Source organism: Pezoporus flaviventris, unplaced genomic scaffold (genome assembly GCF_033815535.1).
Source record: "Pezoporus flaviventris isolate CSIRO_AGI_PZ_B2104156 unplaced genomic scaffold, CSIRO_AGI_Pfla_v1 ptg000690l, whole genome shotgun sequence".
In the NCBI taxonomy this organism is placed as follows: Eukaryota; Metazoa; Chordata; class Aves; order Psittaciformes; family Psittacidae; genus Pezoporus; species Pezoporus flaviventris.
Window position 1 is genome coordinate 23486 of NW_026893235.1, and position 25098 is coordinate 48583.

A 25098-nucleotide genomic window follows, 5' to 3' on the forward strand; every position below is an offset into this window, starting at 1 on the left:
ACCGCAGATTCGCCACGGCAGATTCAACACCGCAGATTCGCCGCCGCAGATTCGCCACCCTCGGTCCCGTGTCGAATCTGCGGGCGCGGCGGGCGCGGGGCGCTGGGCGCGGAGCGGCTCCGCCATGGAGCAGGCCCCGGGGCAGGCCCCGGAGCCCCGCGGAGCCCAGGCCGAGGACGGGCGGCTCCGGGCCGGGGCCAAGCGCGTCACGTTCCCGTCGGACGAGGACATCGTGTCCGGGGCCGTGGAGCCCAAGGACCCCTGGAGGCACGGTACGGGGGGGGGGGGTGCGGGGAGCGGGTGGGAACGGGGCTGTATTGAGGGTAACGGGGCTGTATTGGGGGTAACGGGGCTGTATTGGGGGTAACGGGGCTGCAGTGGGGGTAACGGGGTTGTATTGGGGGTAACGGGGCTGTATTGGGGGTAACGGGGCTGTATTGGGGGTAACGGGGCTGCAGTGGGGGTAACAGGGTTGTATTGGGGGTAATGGGGCTGTATTGGGGGTAACGGGGTTGTATTGGGGGTAATGGGGCTGTATTGGGGGTAACGGGGTTGTATTGGGGGTAATGGGGCTGCATTGGGGGTAACGGGGCTGCAGTGGGGGTAACGGGGCTGCAGTGGGGGTAACGGGGTTGTATTGGGGGTAACGGGGCTGTATTGGGGGTAACGGGGCTGTATTGGGGGTAACGGGGCTGCAGTGGGGGTAACAGGGTTGTATTGGGGGTAATGGGGCTGTATTGGGGGTAACGGGGTTGTATTGGGGGTAATGGGGCTGTATTGGGGGTAACGGGGTTGTATTGGGGGTAATGGGGCTGTATTGGGGTAACGGGGTTGTGTTGGGGGTAACGGGGCTGCAGTGGGGGTAACGGGGCTGTATTGGGGGTAACGGGGTTCCATTGATGGTAACGGGGCTGCATTGATGGTAATGGGGCTGCATTGATGGTAGCGGGGTTCCATTGATGGTAATGGGGCTGTATTTGGGTTAACGGGGCTGTATTGGGGTTAACGGGGCTGTATTGGGGGTAACAGGGTGCCATTGGGTGTAATGGGGTTCCATTGATGGTAACGGGGCTGCATTGAGGGTAACGGGGTTGCACTGGTGGTAATGGGGCTGCACTGGGGGTAACGGGGCTGCACTGGGGGTAATGGGGCTGTATTGATGGTAACAGGGCTCCATTGATGGTAACGGGGCTGCAGTGGGAGTAACGGGGCTGCATTGGGGGTAACAGGGCTGCACTGGGGGTAATGGGGCTGCCTTGAGGGTAACGGGGTTTCATTGATGGTAACGGGGCTGCATTGGGGTTAACAGGGCTGTATTGGGGGTAATGGGGCTGCATTGATGGTTACAGGGCTGCACTGGGGGTAACGGGGCTGTATTGGGGGTAACAGGGTTCCATTGATGGTAACGGGGTTGCACTGATGGTAACAGGGCTGCAATGGGGGTAACGGGGCTGCATTGGGGGTAACGGGGTGCCATTGGGGGTAATGGGGCTGCATTGGGGGTAACGGGGCTGCACTGGGGGTAATGGGGCTGCAATGGGAGTAACGGGGCTGCATTGGGGGTAACAGGGCTGCACTGGGGGTAATGGGGCTGCATTGATGGTTACAGGGCTGCACTGGGGGTAACAGGGCTGTTTTGGGGGTAACAGGGTTCCATTGATGGTAACGGGGCTGCACTGATGGTAACAGGGCCGCAATGGGGGTAACAGGGCTGCATTGCTGGTAATGGGGTTCCATTGATGGTAACAGGGCTGCAATGGAGATAATGGGGCTGCATTGCTGGTAACAGGGTTCCATTGATGGTAATGGGGCTGCAATGGGGGTAACAGGGTTCCATTGCTGGTAACAGGGCTGCAATGGGGGTAATGGGGCTGCATTGCTGGTAACGGGGTTCCATTGCTGGTAACAGGTCCGCAATGGGGGTAATGGGGCTGCACTGCTGGTAACGGGGTTCCGTTGATGGTAACAGGGCTGCAGTGGGTGTAATGGGGCTGCATTGCTGGTAACGGGGTTCCATTGCTGGTAACAGGGCTGCAATGGGGGTAATGGGGCTGCATTGCTGGTAACGGGGTTCCGTTGATGGTATCAGGGCTGCATTGCTGGTAATGGGGTTCCGTTGCCGGTGATGGGATCTGGAATGAGGGCAGAATCCCGTGTTCCCAGTGTCCTCCATTGCTCCTTCCCATTGGCTTCAGGAGGCTTTGGGTCCTCCTCATCCCAACATTTGACCCCACAAGGGCTGGGAATAGGGCCGGGGGGGGGGGGCAAGGTTTGCTGGGGAGGCTTTGGAGCACCGGGAACGCCGCTGGATGGCAGTCGGGATCATGGGGACATCCTCCATGGGGCAGGTTCCTCCTTGGGCACTGCCGGGGATGGAGCATCCAACCCTTCCCCATTCATCCCACTGGGAAGGGCTTCCCGGTATCCCGCTCCTTTGCTGCTTGCTCTGGGGGGGGTTGGAGCTATTCCCACCTTTCCCCCCCCTCCTGGAGCTGCACCGGGGCTCAGGGATGCGGTGTTGGGTTCCATCCCTCCTCCTCCATGAATTATTCCTGCCTTGGATTCCTCATCTCCAGGCTCAGGTTCCAGGCTCCAACCTCCCTCTTGGCTCCTGCCCTTCAGCTGCTCCCTTATCCCTACCCGGGATGTGCTGGCATTAACCCGGGCATTCCCAGCTTGGTTTCCAGTGTTTACCTCAGCCAAGGGGGGATCTGGGATAGGGTGGTGCTGGGAAGAGGGAAGATGTATGGCCGGGAGCTGCTGCCATCCTCCTCAGTCAGCTTCCCTGCAGTGTGTCCTATGGGAGCTTCCCATTGCATCCTATGGGAGCTCCCCACTGTGTCCTATGGGAGCTCCCCATTGTGTCCTATGGGAGCTTCCCATTGTGTCCTATGGGAGCTTCCCATTGTGTCCTATGGGAGCTCCCCATTGCATCCTATGGGAGCTCCCCATTGCGTCCTATGGGAGCTTCCCATTGTGTCCTATGGGAGCTCCCCATTGCATCCTATGGGAGCTCCCCATTGCGTCCTATGGGAGCTTCCCATTGCGTCCTATGGGAGCTTCCCATTGTGTCCTATGGGAGCTTCCCATTGTGTCCTATGGGAGCTTCCCATTGTGTCCTATGGGAGCTCCCCATTGCATCCTATGGGAGCTCCCCATTGCGTCCTATGGGAGCTTCCCATTGTGTCCTATGGGAGCTTCCCATTGCATCCTATGGGAGCTTCCCATTGTGTCCTATGGGAGCTTCCCATTGTGTCCTATGGGAGCTTCCCATTGTGTCCTATGGGAGCTCCCCATTGCGTCCTATGGGAGCTCCCCACTGTGTCCTATGGGAGCTCCCCATTGTGTCCTATGGGAGCTTCCCATTGTGTCCTATGGGAGCTTCCCATTGTGTCCTATGGGAGCTCCCCACTGTGTCCTATGGGAGCTTCCCATTGTGTCCTATGGGAGCTCCCCACTGTGTCCTATGGGAGCTCCCCATTGTGTCCTATGGGAGCTTCCCATTGTGTCCTATGGGAGCTCCCCACTGTGTCCTATGGGAGCTCCCCGTTGTGTCCTATGGGAGCTCCCCGTTGTGTCCTATGGGAGCTCCCCGTTGTGTCCTATGGGTGCTCCCCATTGTGTCCTATGGGAGCTCCCCACTGTGTCCTATGGGGGTTCCCCACTGTGTCCTGTGGGGGTTCTCCATTGTGTCCTATGGGAGCTTCCCATTATGTCCTATGGGAGCTCCCCACTGTGTCCTATGGGAGCTCCCCATTGTGTCCTATGGGAGCTCCCCACTGTGTCCTATGGGAGCTCCCCATTGTGTCCTATGGGAGCTCCCCATTGTGTCCTATGGGAGCTCCCCATTGTGTCCTATGGGAGCTCCCCATTGCGTCCTATGGGAGCTCCCCATTGTGTCCTATGGGAGCTCCCCATTGTGTCCTATGGGAGCTCCCCATTGTGTCCTATGGGAGCTCCCCACTGTGTCCTATGGGAGCTCCCCACTGTGTCCTATGGGAGCTCCCCATTGCATCCTATGGGAGCTCCACTGTGTCCTATGGGAACTTCCCAGTGTGTCCTATGGGAGCTCCCCATTGTGTCCTATGGGAGCTCCCCACTGTGTCCTATGGGAGCAGCAGGGCCAAGGGGGGGACCCTCCTGGAGCACTGGGGCCAGGTCTGGGGTCGCCAACATCAGGAGACGTGGAGCGGGGCTTCGGACACGGGAGAGATGGGATGGGATGGGATGGGATGGGATGGGATGGGATGAGATGGGATGGGATGGGATGGGATGGGATGGAAGAGGTGGATGGGCTCTTGGGATGAAGCTCTTCCCATGAGGGTGGTGGGACACTGGCATGGGTTGGATGCAGAAGGGTTGGATGCTCCATCACCATCAAGGGCCCTTGGTTGGGCCTGGCTGAGCTTTAAGGTCTTCTCCAACCCAACCCATGTCATGATTCCAAGGGCTTTAGGAGCGAATCCAGGGGTCCTGATCCTTCTTCCCGCTGGAATCCCAGTGATGCCGGTGGGAAGTGGGCCCGGGATGGGCCAGAGCAGCGCAAATCCCATCCTCCAGCAGAAGAGGTGGAGAGAGCTTCCCCCAGGAGAGGGCACCAGAGCCTGTGTGGTGCTGGAGCTCCTTTGGGACAGGGAATCCTTCAGCTGGGACCTCCTGGAGATGCTCATTCCCATGGGAATAGCGCTGACCCTCGGCTCCCGAGCATGCTTGGTTTGCGGGAGGAAAGCCGATGGGATCAGGGGACTTTGCTGCTGTTGGCGTGTTTCCCCCCTTCAGCTCCTAGGGAATCATATCCCGTGTCAGGGAAGCATGGAAGAGTCAACCAAGTTGGGAAAACCCTTCAGGCTCAATCCCAGCCTTCCCCCATTCCCGTGTCCCCCGGGCTCTCAGCAGGGAGCGGGTGGAATCCCGGTGGTTTTCCATCCCTCTCCGGGATCATATGGCGCAATCCATGGGGATGGCAGGACGAGGAGGGGCTGGGGCTGTTTGTGCTTGGCTGGGTGAGCTTCCTTGGGGAGCTGGTTCCTCCTGCTCCGCTTCCCACCGGGAATAGCTGCAGTGTTTGTGTGGGGCCAAGGCGAAGCGGGCATCGCCGCCCTCAGCCCACAGCATCCGGAGCAGCGGCCTCAGCCCGCAGTGCGGAAGGGCAGGAGCTTCCCGATGGGAATTGCAGCTCAACCCCTTGGGGACACGGGGAATGGCTGGAGATGGGATTCAGGGAGGAAGCTCTCCCCTCGGAGCCCGTTGGGATGCTGGGATGAGCGGAGAAGGTTTGGTTCCACGGGGCTTGGAGCAACGTGGGCTCCGCACCCTTCCCATGGAACTTTAGGGTGCTTCCCAGCCCCCGTCATTCCATGATTCCATGCTTTCCTGGCCTGTGTTCCAGGAGGAACGCATCTGACGTGATCTCTTATCCCACGGCGCTTCCCAAAAGCCTTCCTGCTCCTCAGGGAGCCAGAGCACCCTTGGAAGAGCTGGGTTGGCTTTTCCAGCCCCATTCCTGCCCAAAGAAACCGGGACTTGCTCCCATCCGTGTCCTTCGTGTTGGAGCAGGCAAATCCCTGTCCTCTCCTTACCTGGGTGCAGATCCCGGTGGATAACAGGGATTCCCATGGCGCAGTGTGGGAAGCTCATCCCTTCCCCGTGTCCTTGCAGCCCAGAACGTGACGGTGGAGGAAATCCTGAGTGCCTACAAGCAGGCCTGCCAGAAGCTCAACTGCAAGCAGATCCCCAAGCTCCTGAAGCAGATCCAGGTAGAGCTGGGGCTCAACCCCCCCATTCCCAACGGGAATCCGGGCTGAAGTCCCCGCTCTGCCCCCCCCCCCCATGGGGTTAACACAAACCCGATGGGATGCTCCAAGCTCTTCCCTTGTCCCTGCTCTTCCCTCTGCAGGAGTTCAAGGAGCTGGCTCCCAGGATAGACTGCTTGGATCTCAAAGGTGAGGCCTTGCTCCGTCCATCCCCATGGACCTGCGTCCTCTTCCTGGACCATTCCCGGCTGGAATTGTGCTCCCAGTCGGGGCTCTCGTAGCCTTAATCCCAGAAGAGGGAATTCCAGGCTGAGGGATCCTCCAGCCTTCCAGCAGGATCCTCATCCCACAACAGCCCCTTTGGCACATAGGGATAAGCAGGAGCCCATTAGCCCCACGCTTTTGGTCTTGAAGCTCCAGTAGGAAAACTGGGAATGGTTCCCTACAGCCACCACTGGCTCCTATGGAGCATCTCCGGTAGCTCCAGCGAGGAGAGGAATTGCATTGCCCTCCCTTCCCCACAAGGGATGTCTCCTGCAGGGAATAACTTGGGAATGCCCCATATGGGGGTCGTTGGGGAGGGGATGGGGGGGGGGAATCCCCCTCCCCATGGCTCCTCCCGGAGCTCATCCCACTTTTCCCAGGGGAGAAGCTGGATTACAAGGCCTGCGAGGCGCTGGAGGAGATCTTCAAGCGGGTCCAGTTCAAGATCGTGGACCTGGAGCAGACGAGCCTGGATGAGGACGTGAGTGACCTGAGTTCCCCCCCTCCCCTCCTCTGACTCCCGTGCTCGATCCAATGGGAAGTGGGGCAAACGGGAATGCTGCCCGTGCTCAGCTCCATAGGGATTCATTGTGCCTCCGGTGCCAGAGGAGCCCTGGGACCTTTCCCAGGCCCAAATCCTGCTGTGCTGCTCCCAAAGCCTGCTGTAAGCCCTGGGTTGCACCTTTGGTTTGGAGCCCCCTTGGATGCTTCCTTGGCCTGGGAAGGGCTGGCAAATCCCCCCCGGAGCAACCAGCCAACGATCCAAAGGCAATTCCATTTGCCTGTATCCTTGGAAGCATCCTTCAGGTCCCTCCATGGCCAGAACCTGGGTGCCCAGGGCTTGGATCCCTTTGCAAGGTGCCACCTCTTGGCTGGCTTCCCCCGTGAAGATGGCTCCAGTGAGAGCCCCGGAGCTATTCCCAGTGCTGGGAACGCCGGGAATGCCCTCCATGGTGGAGGGCAGAGGGGACATGGCCAGGGAGGGGAATCGAACGCGTGGGCTTTGCTGTGGGGCTGCAGGGCTCCATGGGGCCGGGAGAGGCATCCGGAGGAGCCGTTTTTCCCCCCCCCTTTCCCAAGCAATTCCCAAGGTTTTTCCCTGTGCCCATAGGGAGCCTCGGCGCTGTTTGACATGATCGAGTACTACGAGTCGGCCACGCACCTCAACATCTCCTTCAACAAGCACATCGGCACCCGCGGCTGGCAGGCGGCCGCGCACATGATGCGGAAGGTGGGTGCTCCCAGCACCCATGGGTGCCCTGCATCCCTCGGGATTGGGTTCGTGCGGCTCTGTTCCCGAGGCACGGGGCCGGGGCGAGCTGGAGGGCAGGGAGGAACATCAGCCTTGCCGCATGGCAACGGGGTGGGAAGGAGCTGGAGGTTGATCCCAACCTTCTGTGGTGGAGCAGCCAAACTGGGAGCATCCGTAGGGATGGAGCAGCCAAACTGGGAGCATCCTTAGGGATGGAGCAGCCAAACTGGGAGCATCCGTAGGGATGGAGCAGCCAAACTGGGAGCATCCGTAGGGATGGAGCAGCCAAACTGGGAGCATCCTTAGGGGTGGAGCAGCCAAACTGGGAGCATCCTTAGGGATGGAGCAGCCAAACTGGGAGCATCCTTAGGGATGGAGCAGCCAAACTGGGAGCATCCGTAGGGATGGAGCAGCCAAACTGGGAGCATCCTTAGGGATGGAGCAGCCAAACTGGGAGCATCCGTAGGGATGGAGCAGCCAAACCGGGAGCATCCTTAGGGATGGAGCAGCCAAACTGGGAGCATCCTTAGGGATGGAGCAGCCAAACCGGGAGCATCCGTAGGGATGGAGCAGCCAAACTGGGAGCATCCGTAGGGGTGGAGCAGCCAAACTGGGAGCATCCTTAGGGATGGACCAGCCAAACTGGGAGCATCCGTAGGGATGGAGCAGCCAAACTGGGAGCATCCTTAGGGATGGAGCAGCCAAACCGGGAGCATCCTTAGGGATGGAGCAGCCAAACTGGGAGCATCCTTAGGGATGGAGCAGCCAAACCGGGAGCATCCTTAGGGATGGAGCAGCCAAACTGGGAGCATCCATAGGGATGGAGCAGCCAAACTGGGAGCATCCTTAGGGATGGAGCAGCCAAACTGGGAGCATCCTTAGGGATGGACCAGCCAAACTGGGAGCATCCTTAGGGATGGAGCAGCCAAACTGGGAGCATCCTTAGGGATGGAGCAGCCAAACCGGGAGCATCCGTAGGGATGGAGCAGCCAAACTGGGAGCATCCTTAGGGATGGAGCAGCCAAACTGGGAGCATCCTTAGGGATGGAGCAGCCAAACCGGGAGCATCCTTAGGGATGGAGCAGCCAAACCGGGAGCATCCTTAGGGATGGAGCAGCCAAACCGGGAGCATCCTTAGGGATGGAGCAGCCAAACTGGGAGCATCCTTAGGGATGGAGCAGCCAAACTGGGAGCATCCTTAGGGATGGAGCAGCCAAACCGGGAGCATCCTTAGGGATGGAGCAGCCAAACCGGGAGCATCCTTAGGGATGGAGCAGCCAAACCGGGAGCATCCTTAGGGATGGAGCAGCCAAACCGGGAGCATCCTTAGGGATGGAGCAGCCAAACTGGGAGCATCCTTAGGGATGGAGCAGCCAAACCTTCTCCCTCCAACCCATGCCAGTGTGCCAGCAGCCTCGTGGTGAGGCTCTTCCTCCCCAGACCCCATCTCAATCCTCCCCTCTTATCAGGTCAAAGCCATTATCCCATCCCTCCATCCCATGTCTCCTAGAGCCCCCCATAGGCGGCCCCACGGGCCGGGATAGGGGTTGGGATATGGGTTGGGAAGGCCTTGGCTGTGGAGTGGAGCCCATGGAAGCACCGATCCCAGCCTCTGGAGCCGGGTGCTCATTATCCTCCCACCGGATGGGCACTGTTGGGCTTTGCCTCATTGACCTCATTGTGGAGCTGAGCTGGAGCCAAGGAGGAGGAGGAGGCAGCTCGGGGTGAGGCAGCAACCACCCTCGCTCCGCAATTATCCCTCGGGATGCAGGATGGGGCTGAGCTGGGATCTGCAGGGCCCAGCCCATGGCTTGCAGGAGCCAAAGGCGCTGCCGGAGCCCCTCGTGGTGCTTCAGACCCAGTTGTGGGGTGAAGGAGCCGGAGACTCCCTTGGGAGGCTGCAGCCCTGGGATGGGTTGGGATAGGAGCTTCCCATCATCCGGATCCGACCCACAGGGATGCCTTCCATAGGGCAGCTGGCTCCAAACCTGCATCCCAGTGTCCCAGAGTGAAGAACTTCCCCGTGTCCAACCTGAGCTTCCCCTGGGGCATCCCCCCTCTCAAATCCCATTGAGTTTGGGGCCGTTAAGCTCTGCAAGGCTGGGACAGAGCTGGTTCTCCGGGTGGGATTGCCCGGAGAGGGCTTCTCGGAGCAGCTCCTCCTGCTCCCTCCGATGGCTGCAGTGCAGGAGCCCGGCGCCCGGGCTGGGATTTGGCCTGGGTGGCCAATGGGGGTGATTCCCATGGCACGGCGTTCCCTGTTGCCCAGACCAACTGCCTGCAGTACCTGGATGCCCGGAACACGCCGCTCCTGGACCACGCGGCCCCGTTCGTGGCGCGGGCGCTGCGCATCAGCAGCAGCCTCGTGGTGCTGCACCTGGAGAACGCGTCCCTGTCCGGCCGCCCGCTGCTGCTGCTGGGTGAGCCCGGACGGGAGGGGAATGGGGCAAGGGATAATGGGAATGGGGCAAGGGATAATGTGAGTGGGGCAAGGGACAGCGGGAATGGGGCAAAGGAGAGCGGGAATGGGGCAAGGGATAATGGGAATGGGGCACTGGGAGAGGGGGAATGGGGCAAAGGACAGCGGGAATGGGGCAAGGGATAATGGGAATGGGGCAAGGGATAATGGGAATGGGGCAAGGGACAGCGGGAATGGGGCAAAGGAGAGCGGGAATGGGGCAAGGGATAATGGGAATGGGGCAAAGGAGAGTGGGAATGGGGCAAAGGAGAGCGGGAATGGGGCAAGGGATAATGGGAATGGGGCAAGGGATAATGGGAATGGGGCAAAGGACAGCAGGAATGGGGCAAAGGATAGCGGGAATGGGGCAAGGGATAATGAGAATGGGGCACCAGGATAATGGGAATGGGGCAAAGGAGAGCGGGAATGGGGCAAGGGATAATGGGAATGGGGCAAAGGAGAGGGGGAGTGGGGCAAAGGAGAGGGGGAGTGGGGCAAAGGATAGCAGGAATGGGGCAAAGGACAGCGGGAATGGGGCAAGGGATAATGGGAATGGGGCAAAGGACAGCAAGAATGGGGCAAAGGATAGTGGGAATGGGGCAAAGGACAGCAAGAATGGGGCAAAGGAGAGCGGGAATGGGGCAAGGGATAATGGGAATGGGGCAAAGGACAGCGGGAATGGGGCAAAGGATAGTGGGAATGGGGCACCAGGATAATGGGAATGGGGCAAAGGAGAGCGGGAATGGGGCAAGGGATAATGGGAATGGGGCAAAGGAGAGCGGGAATGGGGCAAAGGATAGTGGGAATGGGGCACCAGGATAATGGGAATGGGGCAAAGGAGAGCGGGAATGGGGCAAAGGATAGTGGGAATGGGGCACCAGGATAATGGGAATGGGGCAAAGGACAGCAGGAATGGGGCAAAGGATAGCGGGAATGGGGCAAGGGATAATGGGAATGGGGCAAGGGATAATGGGAATGGGGCAAAGGACAGCGGGAATGGGGCAAGGGATAATGGGAATGGGGCAAGGGACAGCGGGAATGGGGCAAAGGAGAGCGGGAATGGGGCAAGGGATAATGGGAATGGGGCAAGGGACAGCGGGAATGGGGCAAGGGATAATGGGAATGGGGCAAAGGAGAGTGGGAATGGGGCAAAGGAGAGCGGGAATGGGGCAAGGGATAATGGGAATGGGGCAAGGGATAATGGGAATGGGGCAAAGGACAGCAGGAATGGGGCAAAGGATAGCGGGAATGGGGCAAGGGATAATGGGAATGGGGCACCAGGATAATGGGAATGGGGCAAAGGAGAGCGGGAATGGGGCAAGGGATAATGGGAATGGGGCAAAGGAGAGGGGGAGTGGGGCAAAGGAGAGGGGGAGTGGGGCAAAGGATAGCAGGAATGGGGCAAAGGACAGCGGGAATGGGGCAAGGGATAATGGGAATGGGGCAAAGGACAGCAAGAATGGGGCAAAGGAGAGCGGGAATGGGGCAAGGGATAATGGGAATGGGGCAAAGGACAGCGGGAATGGGGCAAAGGATAGTGGGAATGGGGCACCAGGATAATGGGAATGGGGCAAAGGAGAGCGGGAATGGGGCAAAGGATAGTGGGAATGGGGCAAAGGAGAGCGGGAATGGGGCAAGGGATAATGGGAATGGGGCAAAGGAGAGCGGGAATGGGGCAAAGGATAGTGGGAATGGGGCACCAGGATAATGGGAATGGGGCAAAGGAGAGGGGGAGTGGGGCAAAGGATAGCAGGAATGGGGCAAAGGATAGCGGGAATGGGGCACCGGGAGAGGGGGAATGGGGCAAAGGATAGAGGGAATGTGGCAAAGGATAATGGGAATGGGGCACAGGCAAGGGGGAATGGGGCACTGGGATAGAGGGAATGTGGCAAAGGATAGTGGGAATGGGGCACTGGGATAGCAGGAATGGGGCAAAGGAGAGCAGGAATGGGGCAAGGGATAATGGGAATGGGGCACTGGGAGAGGGGGAATGGGGCATTGGGATAGAGGGAATGGGGCACCGGAAGAGAGGGAATGGGGCAAAGGACAATGGGAATGGGGCACCGGAAGAGAGGGAATGGGGCACAGGATAGTGGGAATGGGGCACTGGGAGAGAGGGAATGGGGCACTGGGAGAGAGGGAATGGGGCATTGAGATAGAGGGAATGGGGCAAAGGATAGTGGGAATGGGGCACTGGGATAGCAGGAATGGGGCACAGGATAGTGGGAATGGGGCACTGGGATAGCGGGAATGGGGCACAGGATAGTGGGAATGGGGCATCGGGATAGCGGGAATGGGGCAAAGGATAGTGGGAATGGGGCACTGGGAGAGGGGGAATGGGGCACTGGGATACCAGGAATGGGGCACTGGGATAGCAGGAATGGGGCACAGGATAGTGGGAATGGGGCACAGGATAGCTGGAATGGGGCACTGGGATAGCAGGATTGTGACACTTGCAGAGTGGGAATGGGGCACAGGATAGTGGGAATGGGGCACAGGATAGTGGGAATGGGGCACAGGATAGTGGGAATGGGGCACCGGGAGAGAGGGAATGGGGCACTGGGAGAGGGGGAATGGGGCATCGGGATAGTGGGAATGGGGCACCAGGATAATGGGAATGGGGCACTGGGATAGTGGGAATGGGGCACAGGATAGCGGGAATGGGGCGCCGGGAGAGGGGGAATGGGGCACAGGATATTCGGAATGGGGCACCGGGATAGGGGGAATGTCCCACTGGCATAGTGGGAATGTGCCATCGGGATAGTGGGAGTGTGACACGGGATAGTGGGAATGTCCCACTGGGATTGCAAGAGTCCCATCCCTGTGCCCTGCATCCCACTGGGATACTGGGAGAGACTCATCCCAGGCCCCACAACCCACTGGGATACTGGGTGAGTCCATCCCCATGTCCCACATCCCATGGGATACTGGGTGAGTCCATCCCCATGTCCCACATCCCACTGGGATACTGGGTGAGTCCATCCCCATGTCCCACATCCCATGGGATACTGGGAGAGTCCCATCCCTGTGTCCTCCATCCCATGGGATACTGGGTGAGTCCCATCCCTGTGTCCCCCATCCCATGGGATACTGGGAGAGTCCATCCCCATGTCCCCCATCCCATGGGATACTGGGTGAGTCCCATCCCTGTGTCCCCCATCCCATGGGATACTGGGAGAGTCCATCCCCATGTCCCACATCCCATGGGATACTGGGAGAGTCCATCCCCATGTCCCACATCCCATGGGATACTGGGTGAGCCCATCCCCATGTCCCACATCCCACTGGGATACTGGGAGAGTCCCATCCCTGTGTCCCACATCCCATGGGATACTGGGAGAGTCCATCCCCATGTCCCACATCCCATGGGATACTGGGTGAGTCCCATCCCTGTGTCCCCCATCCCATGGGATACTGGGTGAGTCCATCCCCATGTCCCCCATCCCATGGGATACGGGTGAGTCCATCCCCATGTCCCACATCCCATGGGATACTGGGTGAGTCCCATCCCTGTGTCCCCCATCCCATGGGATACTGGGTGAGTCCCATCCCCATGTCCCACATCCCATGGGATACTGGGTGAGTCCCATCCCTGTGTCCCCCATCCCATGGGATACTGGGTGAGTCCATCCCCATGTCCCCCATCCCATGGGATACGGGTGAGTCCATCCCCATGTCCCACATCCCATGGGATACTGGGTGAGTCCCATCCCTGTGTCCCCCATCCCATGGGATACTGGGTGAGTCCCATCCCTGTGTCCCCCATCCCATGGGATACTGGGTGAGTCCCATCCCCATGTCCCACATCCCATGGGATACTGGGTGAGTCCCATCCCCGTGTCCCCCATCCCATGGGATACTGGGTGAGTCCATCCCCATGTCCCGCATCCCACCGGGATACTGGGAGAGTCCCATCCCTGTGTCCCCCATCCCATGGGATACTGGGTGAGTCCCATCCCTGTGTCCCCCATCCCATGGGATACTGGGTGAGCCCATCCCTGTGTCCCCCATCCCATGGGATACTGGGTGAGCCCATCCCCGTGTCCCCCATCCCATGGGATACTGGGTGAGTCCCATCCCTGTGTCCCCCATCCCATGGGATACTGCTGCAGGAGGGAGGTTGGATGCTGCTGTGGGGCTGCCCTACTCCCACTCCTGTTCCTGGGCAGTTGTTATCCCATGGATCCGGGATACATCAGAGCAGGATGGAGCTAATGGCAGGGTTGGGATAACAGGGACGAGCTCTGCCCAGGCAGCATGTAGCACCTTATTCCAGGTGGGAATAACTCAGGGAATCACGGAAGCAGCTAAGTTGGAAACGACCTTCAAGCTCAAGTCAAACCGTGTCAGCAAGGGCCTTGTCTCCATGGGCAGGCAACGGGAAAGGGGTGGAATCCCTTCCAGGGATGTGATTCCATCATTCCAGCCTCTCCCAGTGCCTTTGGGGGAGGAAATGATTCCCAATATCCCCCTGAAACCTCCCCGGAGCACCTCGAGGCCGTTCCCTCTCTGTCTCCAGACAGGAGCCGGGGCGCCCCTTCCCCACAAAGGCATCCCGGCCCTTGGGGATGCCCATGTGGGAATTCCATGTGGGAATTCCCTGCCTGTGGGGGTTTTGAGGTGCCCTTTTCCACAGCCACGGCGCTGAAGATGAACATGAACCTCCGGGAGCTCTACCTGGCCGACAACAAGCTCAACGGGCTGCAGGACTCGGCCCAGCTGGGCAACCTGCTCAAGTTCAACTGCTCCATCCACATCCTGGACCTGCGCAACAACCACATCCTGGACTCGGGTGAGGGGGCCTCATCCCTGCCCCTGCATCCCTCGGGAATCGCATCCCGTGGGGCTGAGAGACACCCCAGGGGGGCTGGGTGTGGATGCTGGGGGGGGGGACCCCAACTGAAGGTGGAAAGGTGGATGTGCCGGCTTTGCCAGCAGGAGGGATGTGGGAAGGGGGTGGAATGGGGGGATATGGAGAGGGGGGGCTGCCAGTGTGATGGTGCCGTGGTGTTCCCATGGGAATGATGTGGGAATGGGGGGGACAGGATGGGGGGTGCTGCCAGCGTGATGGTGCCGTGGTGTTCCCATGGGAATGATGTGGGAATGGGGGGATATGGGGGGGGGGGCTGCCAGTGTGATGGTGCCGTGGTGTTCCCATAGGAATGATGTGGGAATGGGGGGGACAGGATGGGGGGTGCTGCCAGCGTGATGGTGCCATGGTGTTCCCATAGGAATGATGTGGGAAGGGGGGAACATGATGGGGGGTGCTGCCAGCGTGATGGTGCCATGGTGTTCCCATAGGAATGATGTGGGAATGAGGGAACACGATGGGGGGTGCTGCCAGTGTGATGGTGCCATGGTGTTCCCATGGGAATGATGTAGGAATGGGGGGATATGGTGGGGGGGGGCTGCCAGTGTGATGGTGCCGTGGTGTTCCCATAGGAATGATGCAGGAAGGGGTTGGAATGGGGGGACAGGATGGGGGTGCTGCCAGTGTGATGGTGCCATGGTGTTCCCATAGGAATGATATGGGAATGGGGGGATATGGTGTGGGGGGGCTGCCAGTGTGATGGTGCCGTGGTTTTCCCATAGGAATGATGTGGGAAGGGGGAGAACACACTGGGGGGTGCTGCCAGTGTGATGGTGCCATGGTGTTCCCATAGGAATGATGCGGGAAGGGGGGGACACACAGGGAGGTGCTGCCAGCATGATGTTGCCATGGTGTTCCCATAGGAATGATGCAGGAAGGGGGGGACACGTTGGGGGTGCTCCCAGCATGATGGTGCCATGGTGTTCCCATAGGAATGATGCAGGAAGGGGGGGACACGATGGGGGTGCTCCCAGCATGATGGTGCCATGGTGTTCCCATAGGAATGATGCGGGAAGGGGGGGACACATTGGGGGTGCTCCCAGCGTGCCGGTGCCCTGTTTTTCCCCATCCTCCATCCCACGGGATGCGCGGAACCGCGGTGAGAACCAGCAGCATCCCTTTGGGAAGCCACGCTGATCCCAGGGGCTCTTTTCCAGGCCTGGCCTACATCTGCGAGGGGCTGAAGGAGCAGCGGAAGGGCTTGCTCACCCTGGTGCTGTGGAACAACCAGCTGACCCACGCCGGCATGGCCTACCTGGGAATGACGCTGGTGAGCGCCTTCGGAACGCCGGGAAGCGCCCCATCCCCATTGGAGACCCTGCCCCTTGTGTGCCTCCCCCCCACCCCACACCGCTGTGGGTGCACACAGGGCCTATGGGTTAACCCCACCTGGACCCCATGCTCTGGAACCCCCCCCACAGCCTCACACGCAGAGCTTGGAGACCCTCAACCTGGGCCACAATCCCATCGGGAACGAAGGCGTCCGCAACCTAAAGAACGGGCTCATCGGGAACCGCTCCGTGCTCCGCCTCGGCCTGGCCTCCACCAAGCTCACGTGTGAAGGTGGGGGCAGGCTGAGGAGCTCCGGGGCTCATGGGGTGGGGGGAAAGGAGAAGGTTGGGGGGCTCCATCCCCGGCGGTGCTCAAGGAGGAGGGGGTTGCCCCATGGAAGGTGTCCCCCGGGGGTTGGATCTGGGTGATGGCCAAGGCTTCCCAACACAAACCATTCCAGGGGGCCGCGATTGTCCCCACAGCTCCGGGGCCGTGGAGGACCTGACTCCATGCTCCCATCCCATTGAGCTCAGTGGGTGGTGGATCCCATTCCCTGCTCCCTCAGCTCCATGTCCCTGTAGGACCTGACTCCATGCTCCTATCCCATTGAGCTCAGTGGGTCCCAGATCCCATTCCTGCTCCCTCAGCTCCGTGTCCCTGTAGGACCTGACTCCATGCTCCCATCCCATTGAGCTCAGTGGGTGGTGGATCCCATTCCTGCTCCCTCAGCTCCATGTCCCTGTAGGACCTGACTCCATGCTCCCATCCCATTGAGCTCAGTGGGTCCCAGACCCCATCCCTGCTCCCTCAGCTCCATGTCCCTGTAGGACCTGACTCCATGCTCCCATCCCATTGAGCTCAGTGGGTCCCAGACCCCATCCCTGCTCCCTCAGCTCCATGTCCCTGTAGGACCTGACTCCATGCTCCCATCCCATTGAGCTCAGTGGGTCCCAGACCCCATCCCTGCTCCCTCAGCTCCATGTTCCTGTAGGACCTGACTCCATGCTCCCATCCCATTGATCTCAGTGGGTCCCAGATCCCATTCCTGCTCCCTCAGCTCCATGTCCCTGTAGGACCTGACTCCATGCTCCCATCCCATTGAGCTCAGTGGGTCCCAGACCCCATCCCTGCTCCCTCAGCTTCATGTCCCTGTAGGACCTGACTCCATGCTCCCATCCCCTCCCATTGAGCTCAGTGGGTCCCAGATCCCATTCCTGCTCCCTCAGCTCCGTGTCCCTGTAGGACCTGACTCCATGCTCCCATCCCATTGAGCTCAGTGGGTCCCAGACCCCATCCCTGCTCCCTCAGCTCCGTGTCCCTGTAGGACCTGACTCCATGCTCCCATCCCATTGAGCTCAGTGGGTGGTGGATCCCATTCTCTGCTCCCTCAGCTCCATGTCCCTGTAGGACCTGACTCCATGCTCCCATCCCATTGAGCTCAGTGGGTGGTGGATCCCATTCCTGCTCCCTCAGCTCCATGTCCCTGTAGGACCTGACTCCATGCTCCCATCCCATTGAGCTCAGTGGGTCCCAGACCCCATCCCTGCTCCCTCAGCTCCATGTCCCTGTAGGACCTGACTCCATGCTCCCATCCCCTCCCATTGAGCTCAGTGGGTCCCAGACCCCATCCCTGCTCCCTCAGCTCCATGTCCCTGTAGGACCTGACTCCATGCTCCCATCCCATTGAGCTCAGTGGGTCCCAGACCCCATCCCTTCTCCCTCAGCTCCATGTCCCTGTAGGACCTGACTCCATGCTCCCATCCCATTGAGCTCAGTGGGTCCCAGACCCCATCCCTGCTCCCTCAGCTCCATGTCCCTGTAGGACCTGACTCCATGCTCCCATCCCCTCCCATTGAGCTCAGTGTGTCCCAGATCCCATCCCTGCTCCCTCAGCTCCGTGTCCCTGTAGGACCTGACTCCATGCTCCCATCCCATTGAGCTCAGTGGGTCCCAGATCCCATTCCTGCTCCCTCAGGTCCATGTCCCTGTAGGACCTGACTCCATGCTCCCATCCCATTGAGCTCAGTGGGTCCCAGACCCCATCCCTGCTCCCTCAGCTCCGTGTCCCTCTAGGACCTGACTCCATGCTCCCATCCCATTGATCTCAGTGGGTCCCAGATCCCATTCCTGCTCCCTCAGCTCCATGTCCCTGTAGGACCTGACTCCATGCTCCCATCCCATTGAGCTCAGTGGGTGGTGGATCCCATTCCCTGCTCCCTCAGCTCCATGTCCCTGTAGGACCTGACTCCATGCTCCCATCCCATTGAGCTCAGTGGGTCCCAGATCCCATCCCTGCTCCCTCAGCTCCATGTTCCTGTAGGACCTGACTCCATGCTCCCATCCCATTGATCTCAGTGGGTCCCAGATCCCATCCCTGCTCCCTCAGCTCCATGTCCCTCTAGGACCTGACTCCATGCTCCCATCCCATTGAGCTCAGTGGGTCCCAGATCCCATTCCTGCTCCCTCAGCTCCATGTCCCTGTAGGACCTGACTCCATGCTCCCATCCCCTCCCATTGAGCTCAGTGGGTCCCAGACCCCATCCCTGCTACCTCAGCTCCGTGTCCCTGTAGGACCTGACTCCATGCTCCCATCCCATTGAGCTCAGTGGGTCCCAGATCCCATTCCTGCTCCCTCAGCTCCATGTCCCTGTAGGACCTGACTCCATGCTCCCATCCCCTCCCATTGAGCTCAGTGGGTCCCAGACCCCATTCCTGCTCCCTCAGCTCCATGTCCCTGTAGGACCTGACTCCATGCTCCCATCCCCTCCCATTGAGCTCAGTGGGTCCCAGACCCCATCCCTGCTCCCTCAGCTCCATGTCCCTGTAGGACCTGACTCCATGCTCCCATCCCATTGATCTCAGTGGGTTCCAGATCCCATTCCCTGCTCCCTCAGCTCCATGTCCCTGTAGGACCTGACTCCATGCTCCCATCCCATTGAGCTCAGTGTGTCCCAGATCCCATCCCTGCTCCCTCAGCTCCGTGTCCCTGTAGGACCTGACTCCATGCTCCCATCCCATTGATCTCAGTGGGTCCCAGATCCCATTCCTGCTCCCTCAGCTCCATGTCCCTGTAGGACCTGACTCCATGCTCCCATCCCATTGAGCTCAGTGGGGGGTGGATCCCATCCCTGCTCCCTCAGCTCCATGTTCCTGTAGGACCTGACTCCATGCTCCCATCCCATTGATCTCAGTGGGTCCCAGACCCCATTCCTGCTCCCTCAGCTCCGTGTTCCCGCAGGAGCCGTGGCCGTGGCCGAGTTCATCGCCGAGAGCCCCCGGCTGCTCCGCCTGGACCTGCGGGAGAACGACGTCAAGACCGGGGGCCTCATGGCCCTGTCCCTGGCCCTCAAGGTCAACCACTCCCTGCTGCGCCTCGACCTGGACCGCGAGCCCAAGAAGGAGGCGGTGGGTGCCGGGTGCAGTGAATCCCATGGGAATGGCGCGGTGGGGACGGCCTCGGAGGCACGGGAGGATGGGAGGAAGAGGGTGGATCCTGGTGGGGTGCTGAGCGCTGCCGGCGTGGCAGTGGGGTGCTGAGTGCTTCCCATAGAGCATTGGGATGCTGAGTGCTTCCCATGGAGCATTGGGATGCTGAGTGCTTCCCATGGAGCATTGGGATGCTGAGTGCTTCCCATGGAGCATTGGGATGCTGAGTGCTTCCCATGGAGCATTGGGATGCTGAGTGCTTCCCATAGAGCATTGGGATGCTGAGTGCTTCCCGAAGAGCATTGGGATGCTGAGTGCTTCCCATAGAGCATTGGGATGCTGAGTGCTTCCCATAGAGCATTGGGATGCTGAGTGCTTCCCATAGAGCATTGGGATGCTGAGTGCTTCCCATGGAGCATTGGGATGCTGAGTGCTTCCCATAGAGCATTGGGATGCTGAGTGCTTCCCATAGAGCATTGGGATGCTGAGTGCTTCCCATAGAGCATTGGGATGCTGAGTGCTTCCCATAGAGCATTGGGATGCTGAGTGCTTCCCACAGAGCATTGGGATGCTGAGTGCTTCCCATAGAGCATTGGGATGCTGAGTGCTTCCCATAGAGCATTGGGATGCTGAGTGCTTCCCATAGAGCATTGGGATGCTGAGTGCTTCCCATGGAGCATTGGGATGCTGAGTGCTTCCCATAGAGCATTGGGATGCTGAGTGCTTCCCATAGAGCATTGGGATGCTGAGTGCTTCCCATAGAGCATTGGGATGCTGAGTGCTTCCCATGGAGCATTGGGATGCTGAGTGCTTCCCATAGAGCATTGGGATGCTGAGTGCTTCCCATAGAGCATTGGGATGCTGAGTGCTTCCCATAGAGCATTGGGATGCTGAGTGCTTCCCATGGAGCATTGGGATGCTGAGTGCTTCCCATGGGAGCATTGGGATGCTGAGTGCTTCCCATGGAGCATTGGGATGCTGAGTGCTTCCCATGGAGCATTGGGATGCTGAGTGCTTCCCATAGAGCATTGGGATGCTGAGTGCTTCCCATAGAGCATTGGGATGCTGAGTGCTTCCCGAAGAGCATTGGGATGCTGAGTGCTTCCCATGGAGCATTGGGATGCTGAGTGCTTCCATGGAGCATTGGGATGCTGAGTGCTTCCCATAGAGCATTGGGATGCTGAGTGCTTCCCATGGAGCATTGGGATGCTGAGTGCTTCCCATAGAGCATTGGGATGCTGAGTGCTTCCCGAAGAGCATTGGGATGCTGAGTGCTTCCCATGGAGCATTGGGATGCTGAGTGCTTCCCATAGAGCATTGGGATGCTGAGTGCTTCCCATGGAGCATTGGGATGCTGAGTGCTTCCCATAGAGCATTGGGATGCTGAGTGCTTCCCATAGAGCATTGGGATGCTGAGTGCTTCCCATGGAGCATTGGGATGCTGAGTGCTTCCCATGGAGCATTGGGATGCTGAGCGCTTCCCATGGAGCATTGGGATGCTGAGCACTTCCCATGGAGCATTGGGATGCTGAGTGCTTCCCATGGAGCACTGGGATGCTGAGCGCTTCCCGAAGAGCACTGGGATGCTGAGTGCTTCCCATAGAGCATTGGGATGCTGAGTGCTTCCCATAGAGCATTGGGATGCTGAGCGCTTGCCATAGAGCATTGGGATGCTGAGTGCTTCCCATGGAGCATTGGGATGCTGAGTGCTTCCCATAGAGCATTGGGATGCTGAGCGCTTCCCATAGAGCATTGGGATGCTGAGCGCTTCCCATAGAGCATTGGGATGCTGAGTGCTTCCCATGGGAGCATTGGGATGCTGAGCACTTCCCATGGAGCATTGGGATGCTGAGCGCTTCCCATGGAGCATTGGGATGCTGAGTGCTTCCCATAGAGCATTGGGATGCTGAGCGCTTCCCGAAGAGCACTGGGATGCTGAGTGCTTCCCATAGAGCAATTGGGATGCTGAGTGCTTCCCATAGAGCATTGGGATGCTGAGCGCTTCCCATAGAGCATTGGGATGCTGAGTGCTTCCCATGGAGCATTGGGATGCTGAGTGCTTCCATAGAGCATTGGGATGCTGAGTGCTTCCCATAGAGCATTGGATGCTGAGTGTTCCCATAGAGCATTGGGATGCTGAGTGCTTCCCATGGAGCATTGGGATGCTGAGTGCTTCCCATGGAGCATTGGGGTGCTGAGTGCTTCCATGGAGCATTGGGGTGCTGTGTGCTTCCTGAAGAGCACTGGGATGCTGAGTGCTTCCCATAGAGCATTGGGATGCTGAGTGCTTCCCATAGAGCATTGGGATGCTGAGTGCTTCCCATAGAGCATTGGGATGCTGAGTGCTTCCCATAGAGCATTGGGATGCTGAGTGCTTCCCATAGAGCATTGGGATGCTGAGTGCTTCCCGAAGAGCATTGGGATGCTGAGTGCTTCCCATAGTGCATTGGGATGCTGAGTGCTTCCCATAGAGCATTGGGGATGCTGAGTGCTTCCCGAAGAGCATTGGGATGCTGAGCGCTTCCCATAGAGCATTGGGATGCTGAGCGCTTCCCATAGAGCATTGGGATGCTGAGCGCTTCCCATAGAGCATTGGGATGCTGAACACTTCCTGACCCGCCTCAAGTCTGGGGGTACCTGGTCCGTCCTCCTGCTCCCCAGCCTGGACCCTTCTGGGATGTGCTGGACATCCCTTGGGCTGGGAATCCCATCATCCCGGTGCTGATTCCTTTGGGAAGAAGCTCTTGAGGAGCTTGTTTCTTGGACTGCCGAGTTCCATGGGGAAGCACCAGTGCCACCGTTTGGGGTGGAGGAGGATCCGTTGCGTTCCTGGCTGGAAAAGGACCGCGGATCCCGATATTCCCAGTGATTCCCATCCGTTCCCTTGCAGGTGAAGAGCTTCATTGAGACGCAGAAGGCTCTGCTGGGAGAGATCCAGAACGGCTGCAAGCGCAACTTCATCCTGGCCAAGGAGAAGGAGGAGCAGGAGCAGAAGCTGCAGCAATCGGCTTCCATGGCCGAGATCCCCCGGCCGAGGCTCTGGAAGCGGCTCCGGCCGAGCCCATCCCGGATGGAAGCCCCGGATCCACACGGGATGAGGGGCAGGAAGCGATGGCGGCCGAGAACGGGGACACGGAGCCGGCGGAGGGGGATGAGGGGACGGACTCGGACACGGCCACGGATGAGGATGAGGATGAGGCCGCTGCTCCCTCGGGGAGGAAGGAGCTCCCTGACCCCACCGGCGGTGTCCTCGTGTCGCCAGCCCGAGCATCCCTGGGGATGCTCCCTCCGGCCCCGGGAACGCCGCGGCTCCCGCTCCATCCCATGGAGCCGAGAGGAGGATTTCGGTGTCGAGCCCAGGCCGGGGCCACAAGGTCTTTGTGGTGACGCGCGTGGAGCCGGGCCCGGAGCGGGATGAGGACGCTGATCCCAGCGGGAATACCGAGCCCCAGCCCTGCTCCAATGGAGCCGTCGCCGAGGCTCCCGCTGGAGCCGAGGCGCTTCCCAAACGGGCTGAAGGTGGATTTTGCACGGGCGCTTCCGGAGGCGGCCTCGGAAAACGATGGGAAACTGGGAAGTTGGGAGCAGAGCACGGTAAGAGCTCCGGAATCCGTGGGGACCCCCATTCCCCAGCGCGCTGCCGGAGCCCGGGATGAGCACGGAGCCGTTCCCTTGCTCCTTTCCCAACGGGATATCCCCGGGGCAGTCATTCCTGGGCAGGTTTTCCCAAGGGAATTCCGAGGCTGGGGTGAGTGGGGAGGTGCCCTTTGAAGTGGTTCCTAATGCTCCTCCGGGAGGAGCCGCACTGGATGCGGTGAATCCTTTGGGAAGCTCGCGGAGCCTTGCTTAGCGCTTGGGATAACGGGCATCATTCCTGGAGCACGTTGGATGGGAGAAGGGCTGGGAATGCGGGCTGGGAATGCGGGGCTAGGAATGGGGGACTGGGAATGGGGGGCTGGGAATGCGGGGCTGGGAATGGGGGACTGGGAATGGGGGACTGGGAATGGGGGACTGGGAATGCGGGGCTGGGAATGGGGGACTGGGAATGCGGGGTTGGGAATGCGGGGCTGGGAATGCGGGGCTGGGAATGAGGGACTGGAATGGGGGACTGGGAATGGGGGACTGGGAATGCGGGGCTGGGAATGTGGGGCTCGGAATGCGGGGCTGGGAATGGGGGACTGGGAATGCGGGGCCAGGAATGGGGGACTGGGAATGCGGGGCTGGGAATGTGGGGCTGGGAATGTGGGACTGGGGGATGCAGGCCTTGGAAAGTGGGACTGGGATACGGGCCTGGGAATGTTGGATTGGGAATGTTGGTTTGGGAACGTCAGGTTGGGAATGTTCGGAATGGAAATGTGGGATTGGGAAATGTTGGCTTGGGAATGTCAGATTGGAAATGTGGGATTGGGGATGTCAGATTAGGAATGTTCATTGGGTTGGTAATGCAGGACTGTGAACGTTGGGAATGTCGGGATTGGGAATGTCGGGTTGGGACTGCAGGACTGTGAACGTTGGGAATGTTGGGATTGGGAATGCAGGACTGTGAACGTTGGGAATGTCGGGATTGGGAATGTCGGTTGGGACTGCAGGACTGTGAACGTTTGGAATGTCGGGATTGGGAATGTCGGGTTGAGACTGCAGGACTGTGAACGTTGGGAATGTCGGGATTGGGAATGTCGGGTCGGGACTGCAGGACTGTGAACGTTGGGAATGTCGGGATTGGGAATGTCGGGTCGGGACTGCAGGACTGTGAACGTGGGAATGTCGGGTCGGGACTGCAGGACTGTGAACGTTGGGAATGTCGGGTTGGGAATGTCGGGTTGGGAATGTCGGGTTGGGAATGTCGGGTTGGGACTGCAGGACTGTGAATGTTGGGAATGTCGGGTTGGGACTGCAGGACTGTGAACGTTGGGAATGTCGGGTTGGAATGTCAGGTTGGGAATGCAGGACTGTGAACGTTGGGAATGTCGGGTTGGGAATGTCGGGTTGGGAATGTCGGGATTGGGAATGTCGGGTTGGGAATGTCGGGTTGGGAATGCTGGAGTGGGACGGACCCGGTGCCGGTTTGCTTCCAGAGTTGAGCTGCTCCAAGAACGCGCAGGAGCTGGAGGAGCTGCTCCTCGAGGCCAGCCAGGACACGGGGCAGAGCTGCCTGAGCACCCGTGAGTGCATCCCATGGGATGGGGACGGCCCGGGGATGGGGCTCCCCTCGGCCCCACGGCTGCGCTCCTCTCCGTGCAGGTCCGTGGGACGGAGGCTCCGGGATGGTTTTCTCCTCTTCCCCATGGAGAATCCAAGGCTGGGCTCCAGGACAAAGGGGTTCTTCCAACCAAACTCCTGTTTCCCCAGCCCATTCCCAGCCCTCGGCCTCTTCCCCGCGTTCCCGAGCGGAAAGCAGGACGGCAAAGAGGGAAAAGCCCCCGGATGGGTTCATCCCCATGGACACTACAAGGCACCTTCGCCTCCCCTTTTCCCCTCTTTCTCTATGGAGGAGATTCCCACACTACAGGGACCGAGGTGCGGAATTCCCGCAGGATTCCCGGGCCAGGCCGTGGCATTCCCAGCCACTCTGCTTATTTATTTGGAATTCCTTCTTTTCCTTTAGTTTTCGGGCTCTATTTATCATCAGCTGCACCGTTCCTGCCTGGGGATGCTCTTAGAATCCAGCAACTCCTTCCATCTCAATTCCTGCCTTTGGGAATACCGGGAAAACAACCCCTACACCCCCCCACCAAGCAGCATTGGTGGAGGTTCCCCCCCCCCCATCCCCCTCGCAGCCAAAGTGGGGAACCCCTCTTTTTGA

General features: G+C 59.6%; 1 protein-coding gene across 1 annotated transcript; it reads left to right on the top strand.

Moving 5' to 3' along the window:
- Window positions 1-87: 87 nt before the first annotated feature.
- LOC133264169 (protein phosphatase 1 regulatory subunit 37-like) lies at window positions 88-25098 on the top strand. The gene is given in 17 exon segments (XM_061444104.1): window positions 88-272; window positions 5659-5756; window positions 5897-5942; window positions 6398-6498; window positions 7129-7248; window positions 9539-9689; window positions 14364-14519; window positions 15755-15867; window positions 16019-16160; window positions 19108-19274; window positions 22186-22321; window positions 22324-22554; window positions 22557-22798; window positions 22800-22872; window positions 22875-22889; window positions 24371-24457; window positions 25073-25098. Coding segments are annotated over 17 exon segments (2052 nt in total). The 5' UTR covers window positions 88-124.